We start from the raw sequence: 12542 nt of genomic DNA, 5'->3' as shown, positions 1-12542 counted from the left end.
GCTGGACAGACTTAAAAGGTAACCAGCACTTAAGTATTTGACTTGGTGTTAAATTTTATGTTCAATAACAGTATCATAAGAATAGAAAATGTAACTCAAAACGTGGTTTGAAAGACTGGTGGAAACACTTTGAAACACTTTAAAGACAGTGCTTGTAATGATGATGATCGGCTATGTTTTTGCTTTACTGTAATCATTTTGTCAGATGTGACACGACTGGCTCTGAAGCCTAAAGCAGAGACTGTCTTTTCAGACATTTGCACCTCTTCACATTTGCATGTGTGTTAAAGACAAAAAAAGGGGGTAAAATGCTGCAGTAACACCCAAAGGAGATGAATGCTGCTGGTGTTAATTGCCTCTGCCACCCCCCCATGGTGGGATTTTGGGCTGCAGTTTGAGGGCTTCGGGGGAGTAAGTGTAATGTGCGTGTGCTAGTTCTCGCATGGCAGAGTGAAATGTTGCTGATGAGGTGAATCAGATAGTGTTCGCGCTGTGCCATGCAGCATTGTCTTTGTCTGGAGAGCATGGACTGAGGTCGGGGAGGCGGCACGTTTCCTCAAGGTCGTCCCTGCCTCACTGCATGGTTTTGCATAGACATTTGTGTGCGTGCACTATCAAGGTGGTATTTATTAAAAACAAGTAAAGCTACACCAGGAACAGAAGGACACATTTTTATCAACAATGGCATAAATCTGTTGTCATTAAAACAAGTACTAAGAGATGAAACTTAAGTATTTCTGAAAAAAAAAAAGAGCAATTAAAAAAATGCCAGGCATGCAGTTTGAACCAGGTGGGGTTTCTTCACTTCAGTCTCTTGAAAGCTACACATTGAACTCTATATACTGCATGAAGGTTGTGTGTTTTTCACAGCTCAGACATCTTTATTTTGTTTATAAAAAAAGATAAATATCAGTGGTTGGGTCCAAAAAAAATATCAGGGAAAATGTGCACAACATTGTCCTCTAGCTGTTAGAACTGCTACTGTACACTGACCTCATTCAGATCTTGACCTGATTTGACACAGCAGTGGCAATAATCCTTCCAACATTTCTCAACTTTCTAATCCAGTTTGGTTCAGTGGATTACAGGTTGTTTGACAACAATAAACCGTCTGACCTCTATTTTTGATAAATTAGGTCAATGCCTCTACTTTTGCTCTCAATGGCCAAAGGAACTTGTGGGTATTATTAAATCAGCAGGTGATTTGGGTTATCCAGCATGTGAAAAGCTTCAATGCTGATTCAATTCCGTTGTCTAACACAAATAGAGTTTTACAGTGTGAGAAGTCTGGTTCTGGAATAATTCAGGAATTTCACTGTAATGTACTATATCACACTCACGGAGGAAAGGAGGACCTTTGCCAATAATATAATTACATATTCCCTTGTCAATTACTGCATTGTATTTCCTAAGAAGATGGAGGAACATGAGTTAATTATTTCTGTACAGATTCAGCGATTAGAAGATTTTAAGTATTACTGATACCTGCTGGAGCTATGGATTAGATCAGTGTTTTTCAATCTTTTTTGAGCCAAGGTACATTTTTTTCATTGAAAAAATCACGAGGCACACCACCAAACAAAAATGTTAAAAAAAATTATACTCTGTAGCCTATATTAACAATTTAGTCATTCTTATCAAAGTGTCTTGAATATTTATATCCATATTATTTGCAGATAATTATTTGTTTTCAAAAAATGTTTTTAGACCAATTAGGTGAAATTGGATAATTTCACACGGCACACCTGACGATCTCTCACGGCACACTAGTGTGCCACGGCACACTGGTTGAAAAACACTGGATTAGATGTAACTCTGTCCCACGTATACAGATATAAATATTGTTTGATTTCTCTCTCCCTACAGAACAACTACCTGGTGTTCATGGCAGAGCTGTTTTGGTGGTTTGAGGTGGTCAAGCCGTCTTTTGTAAAACCAAGGGCACTGGCCCACGAAGGCACAGGCAAGTGTTGTAATTTTACTGTAAATATTATTTTAACATGAAACGTGTTTGCAGCAGAGTAATTGGATGTTGTCATTTGTGTTGCATCACCTCAGAGACGTCATCCTTGCTGAAGAGTATGCCAGAAATGACCACGAAGGCAACCAAGAGAAGCTTCACGGATAGACCTCCTAGTCCTGAGGGAGCCAAGTATGTTCAAGTCAACATTATGAAGTGAAATTGAAACTTTGTGATGTGAATTCTATGTTTGCAATAGCTATATGACATTACAGCTAAAATCACAATAAATATAGTACATAAAAATGTATCACATACCTGTTATTTCCTTTCTTTTTCAGTTTGTCCCTGCAAACTCAGCCTAGAAACTCAGGTAATTATGACTAAAAATGTAAATGTGAATACCTGTGGGTACACCATCCTCTGTTTTGAATTGTGTTTTATTCTCACTTCTGTCCTTCAGGAGAGATTAAGAGGTCGACCTCAATGTCTTTTGTTGATGGGAACCTTGGTACGTGGCCTAAAGAGAAAAGGTCAGTAATACTTTCATTTGCTTCTCATGTAAAATATCTAATCCCCAACAGATTTATTATTATCCCACTGGGTTTAGGGAAATGAAATAGTGATGTTGCCAGCTTTTTTTAATAAGAAAACTATTTGGTTTTCCTATGCAGATCTGGGCCTTATGGAGTGTCTTTTGACATCCCCTTTGACAAGGAGGACTCTGCTCCAGGTCCTCTTTCTTCCACACGTGGCATGGTCAGGTCTGTAAGCACCGATGACGGTTCTGGTTTCAAGGTCCACCACATGCCGCGTGGAATGAAGCGCAACTTGTCCTTCCAGCCAGTGAACGGTCAGAGTGTTGGCATTGAGGAGGAGCGCGGCACAGACAGCCTCGTTGGTGCGGAGCCTGACAAGCGAGCGTTTCCCAATGGGCTTGAGAGTGTCATGGCAACAGCTCCCTCCATAGAAGAGGCCCTCCAGATTATCCACAGTCCTAGCAGACCTGTAGTGGAGGGCATCAACAACAGTGGTTTCTTTCTGCACAGTCAGGTCCATGGTGCTGGTGGTGGCTTAGAGCCGGTGTCAGAGGTGGAATCTCAAGGACCCTTAAGCACCACAGACACCACAGAAGTGGACACAGGTGTCCACATCCAAACAGAGGACATGCTAGATGAGGATTCCTCTCTGAAAGACTGCTCTATGAACATGGAGCTGGATATGGACTCGCCGAGCCCTAGCCCGAGCAGTCAGAGCAAATCTCCCTCCGCAGTTAAATTGACCAGCTTCGCAGAGCAGAAGTTTCGTAAATTTAATCCTTCAGCACCAGACTCAGGACGGGGTAGCAGCAGCTCCCTCAAGACCACACCTGAGGGATCGGAGTTTGGCCTCTCATTATCCGTGTCCTGGGCTCCAACCCCTGAGCACAGCCCCACCCATCACCAACAACCCACAACGCCCCCAATTGTTGCACAACAATCACCCACACCTGTGCAGCTTCCACCAAATGACCCCGCTCAAGTCATGGCCACAGAGATGGTACAGCTGAGGATAAGACTGGAAGAGAAACGGAAAGCCATTGAAGCGCAGAAGAAGAAAGTGGAGGCTGCTTTTACAAGGCATCGGCAAAAGATGGGTCACTCAGCGTTTCTCAACGTGGTGAAGAGAAAAGGGGATGGAGCTGCCAGTGGAGAGGAAGAAGGGAAAACTGAGGGAGAAGGCAAGGTTAGTCCTGTCTTTAAATTTGGAAGGAGCAAGGCAGACACACCCGATGGGGCAGAGCAAAGCACCACAGCCTCCTGTTGCACCAAGTCTCCAAGTGCAGGAGAGGAGGGCGGACAAAGTCATGTTCAGCTAACAGAAGGGGATCTCACAGAGTATACACATTCTATCGATAAACTCAACCACTCATTAGCGTTCCTCCAAACAGAGATGCAGCGTCTGGCTCAGCAGCAGGAAGTCATCATGGCCATGAGGGAGCAGCAGCATCAGCAGCAGACGTGGGTCATCGCTCCTCGATGTACAAATCCCTCACCACAAAAACAAAGCCGAGCCGGAGCTGTCACTCGATCCTCAGGACCCTCCTCTCCTGCCGACTCCCCGCACTCCACCCACCGCTCTCCAACCAGCATCAAACGCAAATCTGCCTCCTTTCACTCACGTAATCCTCGCACTGTTCGTCCCACTGAGCTCAAGCTGGCCCCCTACAATCGCGTCCTAACCGCCCCACAGTCCGTCGATAGCATCCCAAGGCTACGGCGATTTTCTCCTTGCCAGCCTTTGGCAAGTGCTTTTGTTTACATGGGAGAGAAACCAGCCACCGCCAATCCTGAAACAGTATCTAGGGATGAAGATAGAAATACTGAGACTGATCTCATCCTTTCTCCTGAGAAGGAAACCTCTGGGGAAAGTATATGTGTAGCCAGCTCACCGCCGAGCTCCCCTAACCTGCAGAACAAAAGAGAGAAAACAGAAGTCGATTCAAATGCCAAAACCCAGAAAACAGATGGTCATAGCAAATTCAAGGTCACAGAAATGGTCACAGATGACCAGACACCAACAAATCAAGAGTCAGTCATAGTCAGTCATGTCAAACCTATACAACAATCTTCATTTGCTGAACTTCTGGCTCACCGCGTCGTGGAAACCTTCACGGTGACTCCTACACATCCAGATGCCTCAGGCCAAGCTAAAAGCAACTTGATTGAGGTTCCTCTGTCGGTCATGAAGCCACTTGAGGACCTGACTCTGGATGATGGTCTGGAGATGCAGCAGGATGATGTGGAAAGCCTGGACGGAGAACCGAAGGTGTGTCGTGGCTTCTTCTTCAAGGTAGGCTTCAAGGCATATCTTATTGATTCTTATTTTATTGTTTTTTTTCTCTATTCCCATTATTTTATTTATACCACTTAGCATTTTCATGATCTTGCAGGTATTGATTGAAATCATTGAAGGGTTTTCTCAAAGGCCTAATGTACTGTATATGACCGAGTACAGTCTGAAGAGTTTAACAAGATGTTTCTATAATTACAAACCGTAATTATGAATCTTCAAAAACAAACACAGAGCCAGCAGATTGGCTGAGGACAGCGTTATCTTCCTATCCCGTGTTGATGTTTTGCTGGCTGCAGTCTGGGCTTCGATGTAGGTCAGAAAACTGGGGCTACTGTTAATAATTTAGCCACAGCTGTGGAAATGTGGAGCTGAAGAAGGAGAATGTGAGGGTGGATACTGAAGGATGGGCGAAGGTTATTCATGTTAAATGAAAACCATGATGGAACTGATTTGAATGATGTATACTCATAGTCTGGGATACATACAGTACCTTCTTGTAGTGGTGTAGAAATAGCTCAATTGCATATTTTTTCTCGTTTTCAATCCTCCTGCTCTCTTTCTGCTGTCAAGCCTCACACAAAAATGTTTAACATGTAGTGAAATGTGGCCACATAATATATGAAGTAATACAAATACTGTTTAAAGGTTTCTTATACTTACATAATACAAAATAAAATTAAAATTGTATAATCAACTTACAGAGGAGTGTACCATTTACTATCTCAGAAATAACCTTCAACTTTAATGCTCAAGCCAGCCTTTTTTAACTCTAAGTCTCGTTATTTTACAAGGCACACTTGACCTTTCACAGTAACAGATTCTTTTCATGTATTATATATGATAAGATGAATAAAACGGCATCACACAGCAGTAATATCTCAGCTCAGCCTCTTAATCTGTGTCACAAAGCGTATCACATCTATTTAAGATCAAATGTGCTCAATCGGTAACGTCATTTTCATTCAACACCTATAAAATTCTTACTCTGCTGAGAGCACATTTGATTTCAAACAGTGTACAGTGTTCAAACGTAAACAGTGTCTTTCTTAATGGCACAGGATGACGAGAAGGCCGAGGAGAACATGGCTCAGAAGAGGGCGGCGCTACTGGAGAAAAGGATGAGGAGGGAGAAGGAGAGCCAGCAGAGGAAGATGCAGCAGGAGGCCGAGCTGGAGCTGAAGAAAGAGGAAGCTCGGTATGGTCACACATCTGAGAATTAATCAAAACACTCAAGCACAAGAATTCACTGTTTTGTTCTTTTAAATTTGGGGGAAGGAAATACTACTGTATTTAAGTTTGCGAGTAGCAGGAATCACACCTAATACCTTAAAGTTAAAGTAATTTCAAAAGTTTGGTTTAAACAAATGGTTCCAGTTCTCCCTGTCCTTATTTCTTTGTCTTTTTAATTATTTTAAACTTAAGTTGTTCTGAATATAAACCTTATAAACCATATAAAAATTATGTGAATGTGTGCATGGGTTTACCCCAGGTTTGCCAATTTCCTCCCACAGTCCATAAACATGCAAATTTAGGGATTAGGCACAGTGGACTCTCACATTTGACATCAGTTGTGAATGTGAGAATGGATGGTTGTTTGTCTCTATGTGGCCCTGTGATGGACTGGTGATCTGTCTAGTGTGTACCCAACCGTTTGCCTATGTCGGCTGGGATTGGCACCAGCACCCCCCACAAACAACCCTAATGTGAAGGATAAAGGGATAGGAGATGGATGGATGGAGACAAGCATTTAACATTTCACTAAATAGAAGGAAATAATAAGCAAAATGTGAAAAATACTTATCAACTTACAGTACTTGTTTTCACTCCTCTGTGTTCAGACTCAAGGCAGAGGAGGAGCGTCTCAGGAAGGAGGAGGACAAGGCCAGGAGGGAGTTCATTAAACAAGAATATCTCAGGAGGAAGCAGCTCAAACTGATGCAGGACATGGACACTGTCATCAAACCTCGACCAGGCAGCGGCGCCAAGCAGAGGCGGAGCCGGCCTAAGTCCATCCATCGTGACCACATAGACTCCCCCAAAACCCCCGTCAGAGCTGCCACAGGTAACCATGGGAACAAACCCCACTCGTGGAGGTCAATGTCATTCCATCTGTCGATTCTTTGTCCTGCTGCCACTTTGGTTTGTGCCATCTGTAACTCAATCATGCTCCTGATTTCTCCTCAAATACATTGTTATTCTTTTAAACGGCAAAATAGAAAGCATGTTTAATCTAATTTGATCAACCTTTACTTTCTGTATTAATATTGGCTTTGTTATCTCATTATTACAATTGATAAATAATCAGTATTATATTAAATAGAAGATAATAACAAGCCATAACTCTTGTATGTAACAGTGCAAACAGAACATAGGGAAGGCGCAAATCAGCACTAATGTGTTGATATGTGCTCTTATACATACATTTCTTCACAAATGATGTATTGTGCATTTGTATTGTGGTTTCAGTTTGGATCTTGTGAGAGTTCATTGTAGTCGCAGCACTGACGCTGCATTGCGCTGTAACGCGTTTGGCACAAAACACATTGGACATTGTTGTGGTGTGATGTGTTGCATTCATCGTGTTGTGCTGCGCCACATGTTTTTGTCTCACGTCTAGGATCACGCCAACGTGTCTTTTCAGTCTCCAGCTTGTCCCTGGCTTCCCTCAACCTGGGAGACGGCAACAGCAGCAACTCTGAGAAGAGAGCGCCCAGGTGAGAGGTTTTTAACTGAATGAACACCGGTGAATGAAACTCTTTTAATATGAAAAAGTAAAGAGTCAAAGACACAGACATGGCAATTGGTATAATTTTAACCTAGTTCTTTTGCTTTCACTATGACAACTAGTTTAAGTTAGTTTACTAGTTGATGAAGAAATGCAATCTCTGGGTTGTTTTAACAAACACAAACAGTTTATTTTCCATTTTGAATAATGATATAATTAACTGATGTAACCATGCTCTGCAGACTAACTCCAGTCCTCAGGTCTAACTTGTTGTATTCTTCCTATCTTTCCTTCTATCTTTTTTACAACTTTTCTTTCCTACTTTGTGACACATGTCAGAAGTGCTAGTTTAGCCTCTGGCAGTCTCTTCTGCTTTCTAAGCTCTCCTAAACTGAGAAGGAGAAGGTTAGTTTCTGTCTTGGTTTAAAACCCAAGATGCTTCACCCTATCCTCCTGAGCACTGTTTTATTTGGGACTGAGAAAGCATTCGACAGAAAGGCAACTTGTTTCCCCTCCCTCTTTGTTTGGAAAAACCCTAATGATTTTACTTCACAACACTAATGCTTTGCTTTTAGCTGCATCACTACCACCAGTCAACTTGCTGCTCTGCTGGGCCCTTTTGTACTAACATGTAATAATAAACTCTCGCTTTTTGTTCACACCTGCTTTGTTTAGAGCCACTGCATCACATAGAACCTCTGCCTAATCAAGCTATTAAATCCTGTATTTTATTTTGAACGAAACTAAAGAATGTTGAAATGACTTACATCGCTGGAAAAACAGCCCCACAGCACATTTAAGCTAATTTTAGTACGTATGCCTCCGCTGCTCATTGATTTTCACATAATTACATAGACTAGACACTGTATTTTCAAACGCATTAACATACCAGAGGAGTTGGAATTTGTAAAAACAGTCATTTACAAGGATTTCAGGAGACGGAGCAGACACAAAAGTAAACAAAAGGAGAAAGTATATGCCAAGCGCTGCGTTATAATTGACAGACCTCTTTTATTGACCTTGGTGCACCACACTGCTTCACATCACTGCACTCTCTGCCTGCGCTTGCAACCTTTTGCTGCTTCAATAGTTACTTTAGGCTGGACAACCAAACTCATTCCAAAGTTAAACTATGCACGGAAATAGAACGGACACAGTGAAAACAAAGTAAATGATTCATCTTAAAGCATGACGTAGACACGGTGGGAAAATAATGAGTGATTAATTCAGTTAGTTCAGTGTTCTGTTAATAAAACATCTAGTAGACTTGCAAATAGTACCTTATTTTCCTTCCCTGTTTACATTAGAACTGCTTGTTTGAGGGTAGCAGCCAAAGAGAGATCTTATTGTGTGTGTGATTTGTAGGCCAGACTCTGCAGACGGCTTCTTGTCGCCGAGTCGCTCCAGCAGCAGAAATGGAGAGAAGGACTGGGAAAATGGCTCTACAACCTCTTCCGTTACATCCAACACAGAGTACACTGGTACGTCACCTTACTGCGTCTTTCCTCAGATGTTCAATGCTAACATTAGCTATGTTGTGGCATAACACAACAAACCTTAGACCTTTTATTTCCATCAAGGAATTCTTAGTGGGCTCTTTGCAGAGCAGCCATTTTACCTCCGTTCAGGACAGTGAGACAGTGAACTTGTATGCACCCTGAAACTGAGGCAGTTAAATGAGCCGTGATTAATCAGAGATTAATTAATTAGTGAATTTTCTACTATCACCTGTCAAAATGGCTGCTGTGCAAAAAGTGTGTTCAGTTCCTTTGTGAAGGACAGGTTGTTTTATTGTTAATATACTGATTATATCTCAATCTTCTTGGTAGTTGTTTTTGTTGTTGTTTTTTTGTTTACAGTGTTTATAATTCTCAATTGTCTGTTATTGCGTAAATCTGTTTTCAATGCTGTATTCATAGCTCATATTTCTTTGCCAGATGAGCAGATAACACAGAAAAGGCTTCCAGCATAAATCTTCATACATGATTTATGAAAGAAAAAGGGCAAAAACAGGGCGGCGGGCTCTTTTCTTTGACATAACTACTGTGGGTTGCTATAACAACAGCCTCAACCTGGTGTTCTCTCCTGTGTTCTCATTCAGGGCCCAGGCTGTACAAGGAGCCCAGTGCCAAGTCTAATAAGCACATCATCCAGAACGCTCTGGCCCACTGCTGCCTCGCAGGCAAAGTCAACGAGGGGCAAAAGAATAAGATCCTGGAGGTAAGAGCATGGAGGGTATCCTATATTAATATTGTATCATATTCAACATGGAAAAACACCAGCTTCTGTAGATCTGAGTGCTCCATTAGGCGGATACACTGCAATCATTATACAGAATGTAGGTCACTGATTAAAAAAAATGAACAGAGCAGATAGATTTGTTTACATAAATGGTAAGAGTCTGTATTTATATAGTGATTTTCTTGTCTTGAGGAACACTCAAAGATGCTTTACACTACGGGAAAAGAACCTTCGAGCTGAAAGACGACTCGCTCTACCACTGAGCTATCGTCGCCATAACAACCCGTCATGTTATGCGACCACTCCAGTCCAATGCCAAATTATATTACTAACCAACATCACACTCGTCTTTTTATCAGATTGAGATGAATTGAAACATGGACTGTTATAAATATATTTTTCAATATTCAATATAGAAAGGCACAAACAACAAATCAATGATCTGCAGAGCTGCACTACTACTGTGTGCTAGGGTACCTCAACAGGAAGGTGCCTAAAACGGAGACAGTATGGAAGTGTTATCTTCTCAACATTTGACAATGGAAATGAAAAATAATTGCACGATGTACCAAACTGAACTTAACTATATCAACTGGTGGAAACAGGGTTATACAGTATCTATTGATCACGTCTCCTCTTACCTGAACAGGAAATGGAGAAATCGGAGGCCAACAACTTCTTGGTTTTGTTCCGTGACGCCGGCTGTCAGTTCCGCTCCGTCTACACTTACTGCCCCGAGATGGATGAGATCAACAAGCTGGCAGGCATCGGCCCAAAGAGCATCACCCGCAAGATGATTGACGGCCTCTACAAGTACAATTCAGACAAAAAGCAGTTCAGTCAGATACCAGCCAAGACCATGTCCGCCAGTGTGGACGCGGTGACGATTCACAGCCACCTCTGGCAAACGAAGAAGCCAGCCACCCCTAAAAAAGTAGTGAATACCCTGTCCTAATGGAACGTGGTATGCCAGACATCGCCATTTCCTTCTCATATGGAACATACAGTACCTTTTTCTCAATTTGCACTTCACTGTACATATCCATTAAGATTCAAACACCTGCAATGCCAGTTAGATTTGTTTGTTTTTCCTCTCATTGCATTCCTACCTTTGTTTTTTTCTTCTTCTTACTCTGCAGTGGACATGATGGGACTCAAAGATAAAAAAAACAAAAAAACAATTGGAATGTATGCCATTGTTAATTATGATTTAAATGCTTCTCACTCCAGTTTGATTTGGTTTACAGAGGTAAGTGTAAGTGTTCTTCTTATGTGCCAAATGTCAAAAACGAGACAGTATGAATGCTAGGACATTTTACTTGGTACACAAACTGAAGCACTGAATGTTTTTAATTCATGTACAGACTCAATTTGCATTATCCTGTTGAATGTGTGGCCTTATGCTTGGTGTAGTGTGGGAGTGTGACAGGGCGGATGCAGAGCAGCGTATGATGTATGTGGAGTTTGTTTTGTATTTCGAGGAAAACGTTTTTCCTTCTCTCTGTGGGGTTAGTACGGTAAGGTATGTTAAAATGACTAAGGGCCAAAAAAAACAAAAATAATTGCATACAGCTAGTGTTAGCCACATGCTACATGTGTGTTCAGCATTACAAAGCCAATCGGTCTCAGCTTTTTCCAGAAACCTTTTTGAGAAATTGATTTTACAGAATGTCTACATGAGCTTAACTATTGAAATGTACAAATACTCATGCCTTACGGTGAAAATTGACATCTGCAGCTAGGGCTTGGCAAAAAGGTTTAATTCCAGTGTTGTAGATCACTTTGCCGCTGGTTCACGAGAAACAGGCGTGAAAATAAACAGAACAGTATTCGTTTTTATTTTTGTTTGCTTCCTTTCTGCACTAAGTAGGAGCTTTGCAGTAAATTAGGATAGTGAACAATCATATTCTCACCCCTTTTGGTGGGAATATGACAGGAATCCAACTCATAATGACAACTAATAAGTATTTCTCTCCATGTCAGGATTCATAATTAAACTCCGCTTGTACTCTCCTAGCAGTATTAAACTAAAGGCTGGAACTAATAATCTAACTAATAAAAACAATGTCCGCACTCATGGATAATGATATTTCATCTCAAGGCACCTCTGGACCACCAAGCACCCAAATGTAAACATAAAAGTTAGGATTTGTGGTTAGTAATTAATCAGATGTTATTTATAAAGCCAGTTATGCATCACAGTGAGTTACTAAATGGCTACAATGTGTGATTTTTAACACTTATCAGCTGTGTAAAAGCAGCATCTGTCACTTGTAAATGGAAGATTTCCTTAATCCTTTCCTTAATAGGCATCAGACCTTTTTTATCTGACGTCGGGAGAATTAATTTTAGATGATAATAAGTACAATTAAGAGGGCAGATACGTTTCTATGCTATTGCAATCACTGAATGTCATATCAACACCATTCATGAGTACAACCCTCATCTGCTGTCAGGTGCTGTGCTTTCAGCCTGTTGGGGATATTTATGACCAAAAAGGAGCATAAACATGTCTTTGAAAAAGTGTTTCTTTTTCTGTTGTTGGAAAGATTTTTTCCACAGGAAGTTCTGTCCAACTTTTTAAAGCCAAGAAAAAAAAAAACAACGATTATTTAAATGGTAATGATACTGTACAGTGTTTTCATCGTAGTTCAAACCTATTCACTGATAACTTTGTTTGGTTTGTCAGACTCTGTGCTGTCATTCACAGTATTGCTGAACATGTTTGTTTTTTTATTATTATTTAATATTTGTTGTTTATTTTTTTGCATTAAATAAACT

The 12542-nt window shown here is 41.2% G+C and overlaps 1 protein-coding gene across 1 annotated transcript in view; it reads left to right on the top strand.

The window, feature by feature from the left end:
* Positions 1-10716, top strand: part of camsap2a (calmodulin regulated spectrin-associated protein family, member 2a) — a gene marked incomplete at both ends in the record, with an annotated part of 34213 nt that extends 23497 nt beyond the window's left edge. Inside the window, 11 exon segments of the mRNA XM_083888628.1 lie at positions 1867-1971; positions 2061-2152; positions 2302-2333; positions 2424-2493; positions 2635-4792; positions 5854-5990; positions 6634-6857; positions 7437-7509; positions 8886-9001; positions 9622-9740; positions 10411-10716. Of these exon segments, the coding sequence (XP_083744754.1) occupies positions 1867-1971; positions 2061-2152; positions 2302-2333; positions 2424-2493; positions 2635-4792; positions 5854-5990; positions 6634-6857; positions 7437-7509; positions 8886-9001; positions 9622-9740; positions 10411-10716 (3432 nt within the window).
* Positions 10717-12542: the final 1826 nt, after the last annotated feature.

This window comes from Microchirus variegatus (genome assembly GCF_963457635.1).
Source record: "Microchirus variegatus genome assembly, chromosome: 4".
Lineage (NCBI taxonomy): Eukaryota > Metazoa > Chordata > Actinopteri > Pleuronectiformes > Soleidae > Microchirus > Microchirus variegatus.
This window is presented reverse-complemented; position numbering and strand designations above follow the sequence as displayed.